The 21,589-nt window shown below is 41.5% G+C and overlaps 1 protein-coding gene across 1 annotated transcript in view; it reads left to right on the top strand.

Annotated features, from left to right (window-relative positions):
* Positions 1–6,922: 6,922 nt before the first annotated feature.
* bmper (BMP binding endothelial regulator) overlaps positions 6,923–21,589 on the top strand; it is a 46,540-nt gene continuing 31,873 nt past the window's right edge. The window contains 2 exon segments of the mRNA XM_034237589.1: positions 6,923–7,520; positions 16,796–16,881. Coding sequence (XP_034093480.1) covers positions 7,415–7,520; positions 16,796–16,881 — 192 coding nt within the window. The 5' untranslated portion in view covers positions 6,923–7,414.

Below are 21,589 nucleotides of genomic sequence, written 5' to 3' on the forward strand. Positions count from 1 at the left end.
GGGTTTAAGGCGTAAACAAAGTGGATTAGATTATTGCCGCGTCACTTTACCCGGCTGCAGAAGCGTCAGCACGTTGCTCCTCTGCCACGGGGAACTAAAGTGGCTCCTTTTTTCTGCGGACGACATTGATCCCAGGGGTCAATTATCCAGAAAGTATATTTGCTACCTCGGTTAAATCATGCTTGTGTCTCTGTAAGTGATGTTACAAAATGTTCTCTCTATATAGAAAATATATTTGAGATCATCTTTTCTCCGCTTGTGACAAATGCTGTTAATTGAGAAATCTACCTCAAAATACCTTTATTGTTTTATGTTAGATTAATGGAGGCGTTTCAGGCAGAGGGGGAGTGTGTGGAAGAGAAACACAGGGATTTTAGCCTTTGCAGACCATTTACATGCACTAAAACCTAAAGAACACTACAGGAAAGGGAAAACTCCAAAAAGTAGAAAGGGGCCTCTTTAAAGATTTTGTACTTGCTTTGTTGAGTCGTGGGTTTTTTTTCTGTGTGTGTGTGTGTGTGTGTGTGTGTGTGTGTGTGTGGTGTGTGTGTGTGTGTGTGTGTGTGTGTGTGTGTGTGTGTGTGTGTGTGTGTGTGTGTGTGTGTGTGTGTGTGTGTGTGTGTGGTGTGTGTGTGTGTGTGTGTGTGTGTGTGCGTGTGTGTGTGCGCGTGTGTGTGTGTTCAGGTAGGGAAGGAGCTAAGAACTGAGTAATCATGGAGGTTTGCATTTATTCCGTTTTTTCTCCTGAGCTGAAGTCATTATGTGCCGAGTGACTTCCATGACCTCTGGGTCCTTGAAAGCTGTAAGAAAAAGCCTTCCTCTCTTAAATATTCTGCAGATACGTGTCCGACAACAGCGATACACGCCAACAGATTAACTTTCAGCCCGACCTTCCTGTGAGAAGCTTGTAAAACGCAGAGTAAGGAGTGTGATGTTTCCCAGACCTCACACACTTATTTCTCTCCTCCCTCCCACAGAAACATGGAAAACACTTCACTTCTGTACATCCCCAAACACACACAGCAACAACGTTAAACTCCTGTTTCCAGGGTGTTCATTTGCTTTGAAAGAGTATATAAATCGTTCATAAAAAGCTCCATAAACCTCTTAAGCATCCGCCTTACAAGGATGTAAAAGACAAACAATTGCACGTCACAATTAGTGCTTTTATTGTGCAGTCACACCCTGTTTATTTCTGGTTCATTAGCATCACATTGTGAATATCATGTTGTTGAATGTTAAGTTTCTGTTTTTCAGTTCATTACTTTGAGTAAACCTAATAAGGGTCTGGAGTTTTTCATAACCTATGGTTTCAATATTGTGCTATATGTGAATATTAGAAAACAATGCAATATTATTATCAGATTTTGGACCATATTTTCCACCTTTAACTCAAACTTAAGAAACGTTATTTCAATCAGAGATGGTTTTGATGTAAGAAGAATACTTATTTATTGCCAGGAATACTCAAATGAATGTAATGGAGTTTTGGCAATTAGGCCCTGTTGTGCAAGAGTATCATTCGGGAGGGGAGAACCGATCCGATGAAACCCCCCGGGGTCTAGACACTGGTGGTGGTGAATGGATAGTTGAGTTCGGTCTGAAGGGGAGTGGCTTAGCTTGACCCTGGTGGTGGTGAGTGGATGATTGGGGTCGGTCTGAAGGGGAGTGGCTTAGCTTGACCCTGGTGGTGGTGAATGGATAGTTAGGGTCGGTCTGAAGGGGAGTGGCTTAGCTTGACCCTGGTGGTGGTGAATGGATAGTTAGGGTCGGTCTGAAGGGGAGTGGCTTAGCTTGACCCTGGTGGTGGTGAGTGGATGGTTAGGTTCGGTCTGAAGGGGAGTGGCTTAGCTTGACCCTGGTGGTGGTGAATGGATAGTTGGGGTCGGTCTGAAGGGGAGTGGCTTAGCTTGACCCTGGTAGTGGTGAATGGATAGTTAGGGTCGGTCTGAAGGGGAGTGGCTTAGCTTGACCCTGGTGGTGGTGAGTGGATGAATGGGGTCGGTCTGAAGGGGAGGGGCTTATGTTGACCCTGGTGGTGGTGAGTGGATGGTTAGGTTCGGTCTGAAGGGGAGTGGCTTAGCTTGACCCTGGTGGTGGTGAGTGGATGGTTGGGGTCGGTCTGAAGGGGAGGGGCTTAGCTTGACCCTGGTGGTGGTGAGTGGATGGTTAGGTTCGGTCTGAAGGGGAGTGGCTTAGCTTGATCCTGGTGATGGTGAATGGATAGTTGGAGTTGGTCTGAAGGGGAGCGGCTTAGCTTGACCCTGGTGGTGGTGAATGGATAGTTGGAGTCGGTCTGAAGGGGAGTGGCTTAGCTTGACCCTGGTGGTGGTGAATGGATAGTTGGTTCGGTCTGAAGGGGAGTGGCTTAGCTTGACCCTGGTGATGGTGAATGGGTAGTTGGGTTCGGTCTGAAGGGGAGTGGCTTAGCTTGACCCTGGTGGTGGTGAATGGATAGTTGGTTCGGTCTGAAGGGGAGTGGCTTAGCTTGACCCTGGTGGTGGTGAGTGGATGGTTGGGGTCGGTCTGAAGGGGAGGAGCTTGACCCTGGTGGTGGTGAGTGGATGGTTAGATTCGGTCTGAAGGGGAGTGGCTTAGCTTGATCCTGGTGATGGTGAATGGATAGTTGGAGTTGGTCTGAAGGGGAGCGGCTTAGCTTGACCCTGGTGGTGGTGAATGGATAGTTGGTTCGGTCTGAAGGGGAGTGGCTTAGCTTGACCCTGGTGATGGTGAATGGGTAGTTGGGTTCGGTCTGAAGGGGAGTGGCTTAGCTTGACCCTGGTGGTGGTGAACGGGTAGTTGGGTTGGTCTGAAGGGGAGTGGCTTAGCTTGACCCTGGTGGTGGTGAACGGATAGTTGGTTCTGTCTGAAGGGGAGTGGCTTAGCTTGAACCTGGTGGTGGTGAATGGATAGTTGGGGTCGGTCTGAAGGGGAGTGGCTTAGCTTGACCCTGGTGGTGGTGAATGGGTAGTTGGATTCGGTCTGACGGGGAGTGGCTTAGCTTGACCCTGGTGGTGGTGAATGGATACTTGGGGTCGGTCTGAAGGGGAGTGGCTTAGCTTGACCCTGGTGGTGGTGAATGGGTAGTTGGATTCGGTCTGAAGGGGAGTGGCTTAGCTTGACCCTGGTGGTGGTGAGTGGATGATTAGGTTCGGTCTGAAGGGGAGTTGCTTAGCTTGACCCGGTGGTGGTGAATGGATAGTTGGGGTTGGTCTGAAGAGGAGGGGCTTAGCTTGAGCGTGGTGGTGGTGAGTGGATGGTTGGGTTCGGTCGGAAGGGGAGTGTCTTAGCTTGACCCTGGTGATGGTGAATGGATAGTTGGGGTCGGTCTGAAGGAGAGTGGCTTAGCTTGACCCTGGTGGTGGTGAATGGGTAGTTGGGTTCGGTCTGAAGGGGAGTGGCTTAGCTTGACCCTGGTGGTGGTGAACGGATAGTTGGGTTTGGTCTGAAGGGGAGTGGCTTAGCTTGACCCTTGTGGTGGTGAATGGATAGTTGGGGTCGGTCTGAAGGGGAGTGGCTTAGCTTGACCCTGGTGGTGGTGAATGGGTAGTTGGGTTCGGTCTGAAGGGGAGTGGCTTAGCTTGACCCTGGTGGTGGTGATTGGATAGTTTGGGTCGGTCTGAAGGGTAGTGGCTTAGCTTGACCCTGGTGGTGGTGAATGGAGAGTTGGGGTCGGTCTGAAGGGGAGTGGCTTACCACTCTGGTGGTGGTGAATATATACATGAAAAACTGCAGTAAATATACAAAGAATAGACACTGAACATGCGTGTGCCAGGTGTGATCCATATGGGGGGATGGGCACATAAGAGCGGGAAATGTATCAAATTGTCATTTTTGACCGGGAACACCATGGGTAGCGAAAGTTGACTAAATCATCCAAAGTTCAATGAAAGTGGTGATCAGCAATTGTATATGTTCAAATGTCTACTGTGAAGGATATCATGAAGCCTTAATGCAATCGAATGTAAAACAAAAAAGTTATGATTGATGAAAGTAGTAAATCGGTCAGATTAATCTGATAATAATATTGCATTTGTTTTCTAATATTCACATAAAGAATAATATTGTAATCATGTAGGATATCTATTTCAGACCAAAACCTCAATAAAAGGAATGCTATAATGAGAGTATAAGGAAATGCGGCCCACAAATGAAAACAGATAGGTTTCAACACGTTTGAAATAAACCTTTCATATTTCCTCTCATGATAATCAATCTGAGGCTTCTGTTTTAAGGAATGAGCTGCTAACAAGATAAATGAAACCCTCTGGAGAGCTGGGATGTTGGCTGTTTCTTAAAGTATATTCAAGTATCAAGAATAATTGACCTACATTTGATTAATTTTGCTGACTTATAACTGAACTTATGAGGCGATATACCTCAAGGGCCCAGCTCTTCGTATGTTTTTCTGTATGTGGCCCTCGGTGAAAAAAGTTTGGACACCCCTGCATTAGATGGACAGCTGGGTCTAACCTCCTCTTCCTCCTCCCCCTCTCTTAGACCTCCCGGCTGCGGGGGGGTTTAACCTCCGGGCCGCTGGGGGTCCCGTCTGCAGTCTGAAATCTCTGACGTCTGCAGGTCAGTTCCTCCATCTCCTCTTCCTCCTCTTCCTCCCGTCTCCCTCCAAAACAGAACACCTCTTTTGTCTTTCGTTCAAATTCAAAGGGGCTTTATTGGCGTATGATAAGATAAGATGTACTTGTGGAAATGTGTTGTCGCAGCAGCATGAAACAAAACAAGGCATTGCACATAATAACAAATTAAAAGAGTAGAGGAATAAAACAATTATAGAATATAAACATCTGGAAATAGAAATAGAAATAAACCAGCGTTAGAGAGTAAGAAAAATATACAGATGACCGTGGAGATAAAAATTATATCAACTGTCAAATAAAAACACTGTTGAAGGGCCAGTCTCTGTTAACACGATACACACAATGTGCACTGTAGCTCCGGTGCAGATTCAGCAATGAGAAAAGTAGACACTAGTAGTGCAGAGGAAACACTCTTCTAGGATGCCACACTTTTACTTTATTTTCTTAGGGTGTATGTGTGTGGGAAATTGGGTCTTTGAGTCCTTCCTAAAACTTTATTCAGAAATATTTATACAAACATTTTATTCAGGACATTAATCTGTAGCGACGTCTTTCATCCATGAAAATGGAATTGTAAAAAAAGGTAACATTTTGCACTTGTTTTGCCCTAAAGTGTTAATTTCAAATGAACGTGTGTGTGTGTGTGTGTGTGTGTGTGTGTGTGTGTGTGTGCGGTCAGACCAGGTCACCCTCCCTCTCTGTTGCCATCTAGTGGTTACCAACACCAACCATCACCCTCACACACACTTTAACACACTTTACCTCTGAGAGAGACTCATATTATTGTCTCTTTCACACACTTTATCTTAAGTGTATCCCCCCACACACACACACACACACACACACACACACACACACACACACACACACACACACACACACACACACACACACACACACACACACGCTCTTTTAAACACACACTCTTTGATGATGCTTTTCCTCTCTTTGAAACACCAACTCCTTTCCTCTTTTTGACACACACAACTCTCTCTCAGACTTTCTCTCATTGACACATACTGTATACACACACACACACACACACACACACACTGATACATTTCCCTTTTGACTCTCTTCCCCCTGTCTGTTTGACACACACACACGCGCGCACACACACACTCACACCTGGCTGTGTGTGTGCAGCAGATCGAGCGGCTGCTGGGTGGGTCCTAATTATTTCTTTGAAGACTCGCTTTTCCTCCCATCTGAGCTTCTGACGAGCCTCACTTTAAAGAGGCTAGACATACACACACACACACACACACACACACGCACAGATATCTATACTGTCATGCAGCCCGTCTCATCTGTCACATAAGACTTTAATGTCGACTCCAGATGCAGATTTATGGGAAGAAAATGCTGAAATGAGGCGTTTGTTTTGTGTCTCTGTTCGGCACGAGACCGAATGCAGGTCAGATCAAACGTAAAGCATGACATCTTCCTCATAACCAGAGTCGACTACATGTGAGTTAACTAACAATATCCTATAGTGACGGAGGATATGGCTCTTCTTCACCAAACCGGGAAAACATTTCTGGATGGAGCTGGCTTTGGTTTTGTGCAAGTTGGAGTAAATCTAATCGCACGCTGGAGCAATAACATGTTCCTCTGTTGGAACTATACCTGGATACACCTCAGTGTGAAGAGTGTGTGCACTGTTTGAGTTCGATTGGGTTCATTTGAAGTGAGAGACACTCAGTCTATCAAGTGTGTCTGTGGTGGAAAACTTGTTAAGCAATCTGTTTTAAATGTTGGTCATGTTAGAAGAAATGTGTGTTCTGCAGAGACACACATGTTGCACTTGACTTCAATCCTCTTCCTCACTTAGACATGAAGCACATGCAGTCTGGTTTGTTGGTAATGAAACTGGATCCCAAAGCAGGAGGCTGGTCTCTCTCTCTCTCTCTCACACACACACACACACACACACACACACACACACACACACACACACACACACACACACACAAGTGATGTTTCAGTAGCAGGCAGACAGACAAAGGCAGATAGGAGCAGAGAGACTGTGATTATTAAAAAAGGAAAATTCTGGAGGAGCTAAGAGAAGGAGGAGGAAGAGGAGGAAGAGGAAGAGGTCCCGGCTCTCACACAGGAGGCAGAACTGTGTGTGCTGCTCCGACACATGAGGTCCACTTTAACTCCAGAGAGAGAGAGAGAGAGAGAGAGAGAGAGAGAGAGAGAGAGAGAGAGAGAGAGAGAGACGAGAGAGAGAGAGAGAGAGAGAGAGAGAGAGAGAGAGAGAGAGAGATGAGAGAGAGAGAGAGAGGAGAGAGAGAGAGAGAGAGAGAGAGAGAGAGTCCACTCCTCCGTCCTCCAGCATCCATGTGCCAGACGCACTCAGATCGAAAGGACTCCTGGAAAACGTCTCTTACGTCCTGACTCGCTTCTGAAACTCAGTCGCGTTGAAACTGAGCTCAGATCAGCTGTTAGCGTGAATCTGTCCGGACACTTTGCGAGAGACCCGAGCCTCCAGAACTCCTCTCAGGACCCGCTGCTGAGAGAGACCCGAGCCTCCAGACCTCCTCTCAGGACCCGCGGCAGGATTTGGGATTTCTTTTTTGTTTGTCTGTTTTCATCCACGGACTCCTGTCTCCTGCGCGTCTTTGTCATTGTAATGTCGGTGTGACCTGTGCGCGTCTGGCTGATCGCCGCTTTGCATTTCAGCGCAAACACACACACTGAGCCGCTGGAATAAAGACGCAGGAGAAACGTGGATCTTGTTGCTCTTCTCCTTTCCCTCTGGATTGATTGTATTCCTCCGTGTTCGCTGTGAGTTTCCCTGGAGAAGCTGGAGGATGTTGCTCCGCTGCCGGATCCCTCCCTCCTGGTCCACCTGTAGGCTTTTCTTCTGCTTTGTGTTGCTGCTCCAAACGCCCCGGTCCTCCTCTCCGCTAATTACAGGTAAGATTAAAGGGCTTTTATGCGGCTTCATAATAACACATCGCACAACTCCCACCGTGCGTAAAATCTATCCGAAGTTACCCCGGTTATTTAGTCTCCAGTCTGTTTTTACTCCGCACCAGAATCAAAGTCAGCCTCGCTTTTATAATCCTGCTCACCAGTTGTAGAGGTCCAATAAAAGCTCCAGATTGAAGCAAAAACATCAACAAAATGCAGATAAAAACTCTTTAATTGTCTTTTCTTTTACAACCTCAGGTCTGTATTTTGCATCACCGCTATGGCAACATAACGATGTACTGAAGAACTGAAACTGAATTAAATATATTATGTCTACAAATTACACATCATTTTATAAGGTTAGTTGTAAGCAGTTATATTAAGTTTAAATAAAAAACCTTAGGTTCAACTTGCCTCTAACCTAATACAGTTATGTGAAATGTGTTGACATAATACATGAAATTAAAGTCAACATTTCAGGGTTTTTCTCTGTGGTTAAAGGCAGAAAAATGTGAGTAAATTGCATTTTGTTTCTTGTTTGAAAGCGCCTGATTGGATGGCTCACATGAGGCTGGATAATAACCTCGGTTTAACCCGGGTTATCCTCCGGTGCCTCCCTGTATAATTGGTCTGCTTCGTGGAGAGATACCACCAAACCCAGCCTGGCGCGCGGTATTTGCAGCGATGCGCGAGTCAATCTCAAAGTCATGTATCTGAAACTTTAGAGGAATTATACAACAATTGTGATCTTTGGGATCAAAGCTCTGCGTTAAATAGATAAGAGATCTTTAGTCAAATGGTTGTTTGTCAGGATAAGTTATAATTAAGCCAGTGTTTTGGGTAAGAGCCGGTTGTAAATCACTTGTGTTAAGCAGCTCGTGTCTGCTCCCCCTCTGACAGCCGCAGTGCATCAGGACATCGTCTGTTCGCCCTGCAGCGGGGAAACGCGAATAATAGAGAGGCAGCGAAGCACTCTATAGCACTGTGAGGATTCAAGGCATTCAAATATGATATTTACCTGGGTTGTAGTTCCTTTGGGAGCGGTTCCTTGCTCAAAATAGGTGAATTTCATGCTAATTCCATTTTTTTAAACCCATATTTCATAAAGTAAGACCATTTGAGATCCTCAGGCCTATAACTTATAAGGCTACCTAGCAAAGACAGGAGCTTAATGTTGGGGAAATAATACAAATAACCACTGGTGTATATGTAACTATACATTTAATCAAAGTACTGCATTTAGCGTTGCGTGGTTCTTGAGTATTTCCATTGTACGCTACTCCAATTAAATGTGGAAGCAAACCATTTGTACTCAATCATTTGTGAACACAAGTAGCTCTGCTGCTGAGTCATATTTTAAATTTGTCAAGAATTGAAAACTCCGCTTTTATCCGGCAGCAAAATTAAAATGATGTTCACATTATTTAAGGATCACTCATTATTATCCAGCGATATCTTTTTCTGATAAGGGACATTCTGCATTATGACTTTTAGTTTTGGTCATTTCAGTTTAACACTGTGGTAAAAGTCTATACAAGTCTATAAAAGTCTACACATCTGAGTACTTCTTCCACCACATAATTAACATGTTGAAATATTAAAACCATCAAAATGATCGTCTCAAAAAGCTTTAAAATCAAGCAGAGAGACAAATCAATTTAGATTATTTCCAGACTTTTCCAAGTGACTAAAAGCTTTCACCCCCAGTAAAGTGAGTTCAATTTCTTTAACACAATAAGAAACCCTTTAAAGTGATTCAGAACAGAGGTTTCCCTTTCTCGTTGACGTCAGAGGTCCACAAGCAGAGACAGAAGTACCTGTTTTCACATCCCTTATCAGAGCTTCCATCTCCTCCTGACTCGTATCTGTGGAGCGAGCCGAGCGATGGGGATCAGGTGGAGGGGCAAACCGGGACCAGATGGGTCTCTGAAGTGGAAAATGTTTGACAAGAAGAAGCTGTGTAGAAAAGCAACAACCTGTGTGTGATCAGATCCCTCCGCCATATGCTCTGTGTCATGGGGTCTGTTCGGGTGGAGGTGTTACAGTGGGACCGGTTAAAGTGTTTTTACAGCATTACGGGTTCAAATCTGCTCCTGGACACGTGCTGCTTGTGATCCTTGTCTCTTTATATCACTCTACTGACCTTAATACACTTTGATAAAGTCACAATTTACCTTTTTGAAATCAGAAAGGCTTGTGTCGTGTCTGGACTGGAGAAAAACATGCATACAAGTTACTAAAAGTACTTTTTTTTAGATCCTAATTGCCGTCAGTTTTAACCAGAAACCTCATGGACTTCACTGATTTAAGAACTGATTTTACTTTTAATAATTGTCTGTCATGCGGTGACATAATTGCCAACGTCAGATTTATAATAACATGTATTTTGTCACAGAGTTATTCTGGGCAAATCTGAATTATGATGATATATAAGCTTTCATAAATCTATGGGGATAACTCTTTCTTTTTCAAACCACCCCTTGTTATTATGACTTTAGTGAAGTTAAATTAAAAGTACGAGTTTGAGGTAGTTGTACTAGAGTATTTATATTTTATGCGATTGAAGCACTTAAAAAAAACTATTCAGGGTTTTCAAGATAAATAAATTAACTTTTTCCAAATAAAAAATAACAGCATTTTCTTAGCAAACCTACAAATGTATTAATTTTGAAAGTGGGTGAAACGAGCTCCTCTGCGAACTATAAAATGTGACTGACATCATTAATAATAATCCAGGACAGTGGGGTATTGTTCTGCATCACGAGTGGTTTTACCTTGAATTCGTGTGCATTTTCTTAATAACAGTTTTGATTCAGAACTTTTACTTATAATGGAGTATTTTTTAATTCTACTTTCCCCTCAGACATGTTTCATATCTGAAGCTGAAGCTATTTAAAGACTATTTATGTGTACGTTTATCTAACTGGCTTCACGAGTCCAGTAAGACGTTTATTCGACTCTGACCTTAATAAACGTTGGTATTTCACCGACTGTATCTAAAATGGACGTGACTATCGGAGCGGGATCAGCCTTCAAAGTCAGAGTGAAAGTGACCTTTACCGACCCCCGCTGTCCTTTAGCTGCAGCCCCTTTAATAACCCCCCCACTGTGCGTCTCATTCTGTCCTTTTTACTGCCTTGTGTTTCTCCTTTTTTTAATCAAACGACATGTTTAGCGCCAGGGTTTGGATTTATACTTTCTCTCTTGGCTTTCTCTCTGGATGTTATGAGGTAAACACAGCAGCCGAGGAGGAGGAGGAGGAGGTATTTTGTCAGGATGAAGACGAGGCCTCAGAGACCCAAAACCCCCCTCGTTTGAACCCCCTTCGCCCCCACTAGCACCACCACTTACAGCCAGTTTAATTACACTCAAAGGTTGTAAATTTTACAGCGGTTTCGGAGTCGGCAGGGTTCGTCTGCTCTGCCAGGATCCGTGCTATAAGGATCTATTGTTGTGGAGATTTGGTCCATTAACAGCTCAGAAACAAACTGATAGCAACCAGGACGGCGTGGCGGCCATTTGTTTCCTTCCTTTACCTTACACTGGAAAAAACAAGTTAAACAATAATGAAAACAAGGTGTTTTTTCACTTGAAATAAGTACAAAAATCTGCCAATAGAACAAGTGACACATTTGCTTGGTAAGAGTCCTTGAGGGCGGGATATTTAGATACATCAGATCTTGTAGTTAGCTGGGCGAACACATCCAGAATCAGGAAATGTTGTGTTACAATATGAGCCGCAAATGCTCAAAAGTGTTACGTTTTCTGGTGATTTTCCAATAAATATGTAAAAAAAGACGTGTTTCATCTGAGATACGACTCAAACTAAGATTATTTGACTCAACAAGATGATGCATTGTCTAAAAACAAGACCTGATATCTCACTGCAGTGTCACCTCTGAAGTTAGTGTGTCTTATATCAGGTGTAGAGACATATTCTGACTAGATATCAGACACATATACTGGGCAAGATTTAGAGTTTTTGTGGTGTATGGCTCTCTCTTTGGGGCTTATTTGGTGAGCAAAAAGGACACAGATTGTAAAATAAAAGGATATCTGTTTATTCTGTCTATTAAAACAAAAAAAGTAAAGATTGTTAAGTCAATTCCTTACTTAATAAACTTGTATGTCAAACTAAAATGAAGTCAAATAAGGAGTTGAGGTATTTGTCACACACTGCTAACAAAGCAAGGTCTAAAAGCAGTAGTGGTTGAAATATTGCATTCAAAATGTTACTGAACTAAAAGTACTAAAGTATTGGCATCAAAATCTACTTAAAAACTAAAAGTGCTCAAAGTGCAGAACGATCATTTTCTGATTAGTATATATTATATCTCTGGATTAGAAATGGTTATCCATTAATGCGGACATCAGTTTAATGTTAACAGTGTCGTTTTATAACTCTCAGTAGGCTTAATGTATGTAAAGCTAGTCAATGTACATGCTAATGAGCGACCTTAATGCAAAGTAGACATCCCTTACACGTTAAGTCTGTAGGGACACTACCCTCCAGACTCCTTGCCTGCAGGACATCGCCATGCGTTGTTTGTGGGATAGATTTAGCTAAACGGTGCATTTCTAAAACCTCCACATTACAACAAAGCAAACATTCAGCGGGTCAGAAGCTAAAGGTCACAGTGTGATAAGAGCCTCGCCAAATATTGCTCAAAAACATCTTGGTCTTTAACGTTATGTTTGCAGAGTGTGTACAAATATTTGGGTGTTTACTGCTTGAACAGCTTTTTGCCAAAAGGTGAGATAAGAAAACCCGTAAAGCATCGCCATGGAGTCACTGGATGAAGCAGGACATGGAGAAAAGAGTTTCTAGTTTGGTCAAAACCAGAGTGAATACAACGCTTTTTGTTCCAGCAGATAGGATCAGCTGGAGGAAACAGGAAGTAGTTTGACACTCAAACAGAGCGCTTAAGGATTTACCTCCGATGACCTCTGTCTAACTCCCAGATCAGGACAATGAGTAGGAAGGAAGTTATCATTTTAGCCATTTCAAACAAACCTGGCACATGAACACAGAGCAGATTTCTTTCTCTGCCGATATCCGAAGAGAAGGAACCGTGAGATGTTGACAATGACATCTGTCTGCTTCTACCCATAAACCCTTGTGTTTTGGGGTCGTTTCCTGTCCTTGGTTCGGGTTACATTTTGCTCTCGTAACCCACTGAGTGACTTACGTTTTTTAAGACCTCGGTTTATATGTGAGTGCTTTTACCTGGACGGACAAACCGCACACAGTGGGATGTGTCGCAGAAAGGGAAGAAACGTTAGCCGGTGAGGAAAAGTGATAAAAGTGCAATGCCTTAAACGTGCATTATCTCTAACGGCCAGCAGGGGGCGTCTCTGTGCAAGAAAACGTCTGATTGTATAGAAGTCTATAAGGAAATGACCCAACTTCGAACTCGATTTATAACTTCAGTAAACATTTTCCTAATGACAGAGTGGTCTCAACTTCTTGTCTAGGTCTTATTCAACAAAGCATTCTTTAAATTATGATCCCATTAAGAGTCAAATTGACGATAAAATAACGTTTGCTTTAAGGCGTGACGTCTTTCTTTTCGTCTTACCATTTATCTCTTTCAGTTCTTGCGACATTTTGACTAGAAATGTCTTATTATGCACTTAGCTACACCTTCTCTTGGCTCTTCTAGTCACAAAACAACAAGATAGCATCAAATGTTAGCGCACCATCCAACCAGCAGATAGAAGTCTATTATAAAATGACCCTACTTGTCACTTGATGTATTACCTCGCTCAGTATTTTCCTGATAAGTTTATGAGCTCCTTGGCTGTTTCAAGTGTTCTTTAATAATGCAGGATTTGTTGTATTTGTAAATTATGTTCCCGTACCTTAGGTTTTATGGCGTGGCCTCTCTTATTGTCGTCTGTTCATGAAACTAATAGTAACGTTTTGATCTCCTAAATAAGATGTTAAGGCGTTTGGTTGTACGTAGCTCCACCTACTTTTCTGGCACTGCTATTCCCAAAAGCTACGTCCACTTCCTGTTCTATTGGTGAGACTGAACCAATAACAGAGAGCTAATAGATGCTAAAAAGGCTACGTAAAAACGATGTAAAGATACGTAAAGCGCAGGCAAACTGACCTCTGGTTTTCCCTTACGAGCTCTTGCTTGTTATTACAGAAATATTGATTAGTGCAGTTTGATCCTCTGGTCGTGATTCACCTGCTTTCACAGCTTATTGAGCACGAGCTTGTGTGACGTCATGTGGTCCAGACAGAGGTGGGAAGTAGTGGAGTACAAATACTTTGTTACTGTATTTAATTACATATTTCTGGTATCAGTACTTTACTCCACTACTTATTTTTCTGACGACTTTTAACTTTGACTTCTTACATTTTGAACATAAATACCTGAACTTTCTACTTCTCACATGTTGAACTCAAATACCTGTACTTTCTACTTCTTACATGTTGAACTCAAATACCTGTACTTTCTACTTCTTACATGTTGAACTCAAATACCTGTACTTTCTACTTCTTACATGTTGAACTCAAATACCTGTACTTTCTACTTCTTACATGTTGAACTCAAATACCTGTACTTTCTACTTCTTACATGTTGAACACAAATACCTGTACTTTCTACTTCTCACATGTTGAACACAAATACCTGTACTTTCTACTTCTCACATGTTGAACACAAATACCTGTACTTTCTACTTCTCACATGTTGAACTCAAATACCTGAACTTTCTACTTCGTACATGTTGAACACAAATACCTGTACTTTCTACTTTTTACATGTTGAACTCAAATACCTGTACTTTCTACTTCTTACATGTTGAACTCAAATACCTGTACTGTCTACTCCTTACATGTTGAACTCAAATACCTGTACTTTCTACTTCTCACATGTTGAACACAAATACCTGTACTTTCTACTTCTCACATGTTGAACTCAAATACCTGAACTTTCTACTTCGTACATGTTGAACACAAATACCTGTACTTTCTACTTTTTACATGTTGAACTCAAATACCTGTACTTTCTACTTCTTACATGTTGAACACAAATACCTGTACTTTCTACTTCTTACATGTTGAACTCAAATACCTGTACTGTCTACTCCTTACATGTTGAACTCAAATACCTGTACTTTCTACTTCTTACATGTTGAACACAAATACCTGTACTTTCTACTTCTTACATGTTGAACTCAAATACCTGTACTTTCTACTTCTTACATGTTGAACATAAATACCTGTACTTTCTACTTCTCACATGTTGAACTCAAATACCTGAACTTTCTACTTCTTACATGTTGAACACAAATACCTGTACTTTCTACTTCTCACATGTTGAACACAAATACCTGTACTTTCTACTTCTCACATGTTGAACATAAATACCTGTACTTTCTACTTCTTACATGTTGAACACAAATACCTGTACTTTCTACTTCTCACATGTTGAACATAAATACCTGTACTTTCTACTTCTCACATGTTGAACATAAATACCTGTACTTTCTACTTCTTACATGTTGAACTCAAATACCTGTACTTTCTACTTCTCACATGTTGAACACAAATACCTGTACTTTCTACTTCTCACATGTTGAACACAAATACCTGTACTTTCTACTTCTCACATGTTGAACACAAATACCTGTGCTTTCTACTTCTTACATGTTGAACACAAATACCTGTACTTTCTACTTCTTACATGTTGAACACAAATACCTGAACTTTCTACTTCTTACATGTTGAACTCAAATACCTGTACTTTCTACTTCTTACATGTTGAACTCAAATACCTGTACTTTCTACTCCTTACATGTTGAACTCAAATACCTGTACTTTCTACTTCTTACATGTTGAACTCAAATACCTGTACTTTCTACTTCTTACATGTTGAACTCAAATACCTGTACTTTCTACTTCTTACATGTTGAACTCAAATACCTGTACTTTCTACTTCTTACATGTTGAACTCAAATACCTGTACTTTCTACTTCTTACATGTTGAACACAAATACCTGTACTTTCTACTTCTCACATGTTGAACTCAAATACCTGTACTTTCTACTTCTTACATGTTGAACTCAAATACCTGAACTTTCTACTTCTCAAATGTTGAACTCAAATACCTGTACTTTCTACTTCTTACATGTTGAACTCAAATACCTGTACTTTCTACTTCTTACATGTTGAACTCAAATACCTGTACTTTCTACTTCTTACATGTTGAACTCAAATACCTGTACTTTCTACTTCTTACATGTTGAACACAAATACCTGAACTTTCTACTTCTTAAATGTTGAACTCAAATACCTGTACTTTCTACTTCTTACATGTTGAACTCAAATACCTGTACTTTCTACTTCTTACATGTTGAACTCAAATACCTGAACTTTCTACTTCTTACATGTTGAACACAAATACCTGTACTTTCTACTTCTTACATGTTGAACACTAATACCTGTACTTTCTACTTCTTACATGTTGAACTCAAATACCTGTACTTTCTACTTCTCACATGTTGAACTCAAATACCTGTACTTTCTACTTCTTACATGTTGAACTCAAATACCTGTACTTTCTACTTCTTACATGTTGAACTCAAATACCTGAACTTTCTACTTCTTACATGTTGAACACAAATACCTGTACTTTCTACTTCTTACATGTTGAACTCAAATACCTGTACTTTCTACTTCTTACATGTTGAACTCAAATACCTGTACTTTCTACTTCTTACATGTTGAACTCAAATACCTGTACTTTCTACTTCTCTCATTTTCCAAACAGCTGGTTCCTTTAGTCTGAATGTGTGTTTGATGCGTGATCATTATTCTTTAGAGTCATTGCGTGCCTATTGATTTGAACACGATCCGTGTATCCATCATTTCCTGGTCTTCTCTAAAGAAGAGGGACCAATGGAAACGTTGTCATGTTGCCGTTGTTCAGCATGGAAACATTCATTAGCTAACAATGACATTATTGTTCTATTAATATAAAGGGAGGTCAGGTACTCTTTAAAACAGCTGCTAGTTATGGGTACTTTTTACTGAAGTACATTTCAAAGCCACTTTACTTTTACTTGAGTAAAGAAGTTTAGTCAGTACTTCTACTTTTACCAGAGTACTTTTAAACACGAGTATCTGTACTTCTACTTCAGTAAAGGATGTGTGTACTTTTGCCGTCTCTGCTGACAGCTGATTGCGAAGGTGAAGGTTTGTTTACAGTCAGAAGTCCAGACCTTTGTCTTACCTCGGTCACTTTTTTTTCTGTCGTTCTCAGGTACCGAGGCCAGCTGTGAGAACGAGGGAGAAGTCCTCCACATCCCCAACATCACGGACAACCCCTGCATCACCTGCGTCTGCCTGGTAAGAACCATCGCTTCCTAATACGCTTCAGAGATGTTGAACACCTTGCCTTCAGCACCTGGACTTTTAATTGCTGCTTCAGCTTTTCCGCTCGAGCTGATAGGGTAAAATGACCTCTTTAAGCCCTGATAGTGATATTTGTAAAGCTGATTATTGAGCCGTGTGTATCGTTCCTTATCGTCGGGTTGTGAAAGATTTGTAACACTCGGACAGGACTTTGAAACGCAATTTTTTAGCGGGAGCTCAGCAGAGATGGGAAGTGGAGATTGTTGGATTTGAGGGTGGATTTTCTAAGCATTTCACAACTTTTTCAGCAAAACATAAAGCTGATATCAGGCAAGTTCACCAGTTTATAAGAATAATTTGATGTTTTAATGCAACTTCTTGGCACTTGAGGTCAGGATGGCGGGGTTTTTGAACAACTAAGTGATTTGCGAGTGCAGGAAAAGCACTTTGTAACGCGCCTCTTAACTGTTTTTCTGAGGATTTACAACAAACTTGAAGTGGGGATTGTTTGTTTTAACAGACATGGCTGTCGTCACGCTGTCTTGGTTCGGCCCGGCAGTTAAAACAAGGCTACAAAACGTTAAGGGACGACTCTTTCCTGAAACATGTGCTCTTTGACCCCTGACCCCTGACCTCTTCACCACCATTACTGCTGTAGAGGTCTTTGTTTCAGGGGATGAGAATGGCCTTCTCTGTGTCAGTGCTCCGAACAGCGGCTGAATGAGAGGTTTGGGGTTTTAAAAGGAGTCACATGATCACAGTGTATCCTACAGGAAGCGAAGGGTGTGCACTTGAGGGCTGCTTGTGTGTTATCTGCACCTTTAGTATATACCTAACACTGATAAAATAATCTGCACCATGTCTGCTGACAATGTTTGTTTCTGATTGGCTTGCAACCTCAAACATGTCTGTAATCATTTGTCTGATGGCCTTACTCAATCATGCCTGTATTAGACTATTCAAACACATCGATTTGAGCGATTACAAACCCTAACCCTAATGTTTTGGGTAAATGTGTATAAATAAATGCACAATATATGAAATACATCCCACAATTCTGACATCAAAAGGTGTTTCCAAAGGACCAGCCAATCTCAGTCATATGTTCTGGTACTGCCCCACCCTTGCTCCTTTCTGGGCTTGTGTTTTTGACTCCCTCTCAGCCTCATCTGCCAATATCCGACCCTCACCATTACTCGCCCTGTTTGGTGTCCTACCCACTGGCCTCTCACTGCCGTCCTATTTTGCTGAGCTTGTTGCCTTTCTCACATTGTTAGCAAGACGTGCCATTCTGCTGCGGTGGAAAGGCCCTTGCCCCCCCTCTCATTCTCAATGGATAAAGGATGCCCTTCATTTTATGAGACTGGAGAAGATTAAATACTGTCTGCGTTTCTCGGAACAGAAATTCTATAAGATATGGCAACCCTTCCTAGAGCATGTCAGATCTCTCCAAATAGATGTTGACCCTGACATCTAGACAACCTGGTTATGCCCCCCCCCCCCCCCATGAGCTTCAGCTTGTAGTACAGTAGCAGGTGTAAATGTGTGTGTTATGGCATGTATGGCCAATATTGGTCTTTCATTACCATTATTACCTGTTTCAAAATCCATTGCATCCTATTTCATTGATGCTTGTCTGTAAGGGGGGGGGGAGGGGGGTAAACTGTCTCTTTGTTGATACCTTGTTCCACAGTATTCAACTGTGTATCAATCTCACTCCATGTAGGAGGTGTATTGTGTGTCTGTTGTGCTCAAAATCTCATAAATAAATCATACAAAAAGAAAAAAAGAAGGTGTTTCCAGATGCTATACATGACGTCACCTTGTTTCAGTACATATTACACTTTGTTAAAGGAAAATACAACTTTCCGGTCAATTCTGATTGGCTGTTTGAGCCCTTTAAACATTATTAAAGAAGACATTGGTTATTTGTCATATAATTGAATTATAATGCAGCATCAAGTGTTCTGATACAATAATATAATGGAACTTATGGAGGAAAACACGGCAAAAGGTCGACATTTGCCTTCGTTTTGGATTGAATTCTCTATAATGGGGCTCCTATATGTCACCATGTACACACACATTTTAAACATACACTTTTTCATGGAAAACACAACTTTTCCGGTGCCTTCTGATTGGCTCTTCCTCCCCCCCCTCCCCCTTCTCAGTCAGACTGAGCCGTCCTCTGTGTTATCAGGCAGACATCAGCCAAAGCCCTGCTGAATGCTATCAGTCATCAGCAGGCAATGGCCGGCCTTTCATCTCTACTTTAACCCCCCCTACACACACACACACACACACACACACACACACACACACACACACACACACACACACACACACACACACACACACACACACACACACACACACACACACACACACACACACACACACACACACACACACACACACACACATACCATGTATACATCACTTCAGGGGACATTGCATTGACTTTCATGCATTTCCTTGAGACTTATCCTAACCATAACCAACACATGCCTAACCCTAACCCTTACCCTTAACCAAGTCTTCACCCTAAAATTAATGATTCCCCTTATGGGGACCTCCTTTATGTCCCCACACGTGACTGTGTAAACAGATGTAGGCCCCCACAAGTATAGTAATGCTAGGCCGCACACACACACGCACACGCACACGCACACGCACACGCACACACACACAGAAACGTACATACATTCAGGGCTTAATCTTTACTGAATTTGGCCTTTGTTTATCCCCTTAAAACTTTTCAAACTTCAGATGCACGGCTCTATTTTTGCCCTCAAGCACAAACTGGTATCAGTCAGATATCAGCTTGGTACATTTTTAAATATTCTTCAAAGGCAAATACACATACATCCGAGTACTTAGTAAATATGAGAAAAGCTTGTGTGACTGGCACTAACTTGGACTTCATAGTTCGAAAGCAGGTGAAAGTCTGATCAATGATGCAAAAATGGTCTAGGAAAACTGTGTTTTATGTGTCATTGGCTGGAGAAACATCTCAAAGTTAGACTGTTTTCTGTTCATTTCATTACATGCATGTGTTAATGGATTGAAGGTTTTGTTAGCTATATTACAGAGCAAATTATTAGCCCTAAACTTCTTGGAAGATGATAGCATCGGCCAAAGAAGAAACCAGGAATTGTATGCGTGGATTAGAGTTGCAGGATGGATCATTTTACCAGAGGTCTGTGCTCTACCATGGCTCTACTCGTTATTATTATTTTATCTGTATGGACGCTGGCTGATTTGCAGCGTAATGCTATAATGCTCTTTATTCCTCTTTGGCTTCTGTCAGTCTATTCTGAGCAGCAAGAGGAAGTTACTCAATGCTCTGTAACAAAACATCCAGGTTCAAATCAAATCAAGTTAGAAAACGAGTTATTTCGGCACTTTAACCTGTAGGACTCGATCTTTAATCTTGTATTGCGGATTGTGTACAGACCTCTGGGTGCTTCTACAGCTTTCAGGTGAGATGTACAATCATGTATACTATGGAGAAAAGGCCATCAGGTCTCCAGTGTCACTCAAACATGGAGAGTTTGGCTATTTTGGGGGGTTTGGTCCTGCAGAGGTGGGAAAATAGTGGATTACAAATACTTCGTTACTTTACTTAAGTACATTTTACTGGTATCAGTACTTTACTCCATTACTTATTTTTCTGACTACTTTTTACTTTTACTTCTTACATTTTGAACACAAATACCTGAACTTTCTACTTCTTACATGTTGAACTCAAATACCTGTACTTTCTACTTCTTAGATGTTGAACTCAAATACCTGTACTTTCTACTTCTTACATGTTGAACACAAACACCTGTACTTTCTACTTCTTACATGTTGAACACAAATACCTGTACTTTCTACTTCTTAGATGTTGAACTCAAATACCTGTACTTTCTACTTCTCACATGTTGAACACAAATACCTGTACTTTCTACTTCTTACATGTTGAACTCAAATACCTGTACTTCTACTTCTTACATGTTGAACTCAAATACCTGTACTTTCTACTTCTTACATGTTGAACTCAAATACCTGTACTTTCTACTTCTTACATGTAGAACTCAAATACCTGTACTTTCTACTTCTTAGATGTTGAACACAAATACCTGTACTTTCTACTTCTTACATGTTGAACTCAAATACCTGTACTTTCTACTTCTTACATGTTGAACTCAAATACCTGTACTTTCTACTTCTCACATGTTGAACTCAAATACCTGTACTTTCTACTTCTTACATGTTGAACTCAAATACCTGTACTTTCTACTTCTTACATGTAGAACTCAAATACCTGTACTTTCTACTTCTTACACGTTGAACTCAAATACCTGTACTTTCTACTTCTTACATGTTGAACCCAAATACCTGTACTTTCTACTTCTCACATGTTGAACCCAAATACCTGTACTTTCTACTTCTCACATGTTGAACTCAAATACCTGTACTTTCTACTTCTTACATGTTGAACACAAATACCTGTACTTTCTACTTCTTTCATGTTGAACACAAATACCTGTACTTTCTACTTCTTACATGTTGAACTCAAATACCTGTACTTTCTACTTCTCTCATTTCCCAAACAGCTGGTTCCTTTAGTCTGAATGTGTGTTTGGTGCGTGATCATTATTCTTTAGAGTCATTGCGTGCCTATTGATTTGAACACGATCCGTGTATCCATCATTTC

This window comes from Gymnodraco acuticeps, unplaced genomic scaffold (assembly GCF_902827175.1).
Source record: "Gymnodraco acuticeps unplaced genomic scaffold, fGymAcu1.1, whole genome shotgun sequence".
NCBI classification, from domain to species: Eukaryota; Metazoa; Chordata; class Actinopteri; order Perciformes; family Bathydraconidae; genus Gymnodraco; species Gymnodraco acuticeps.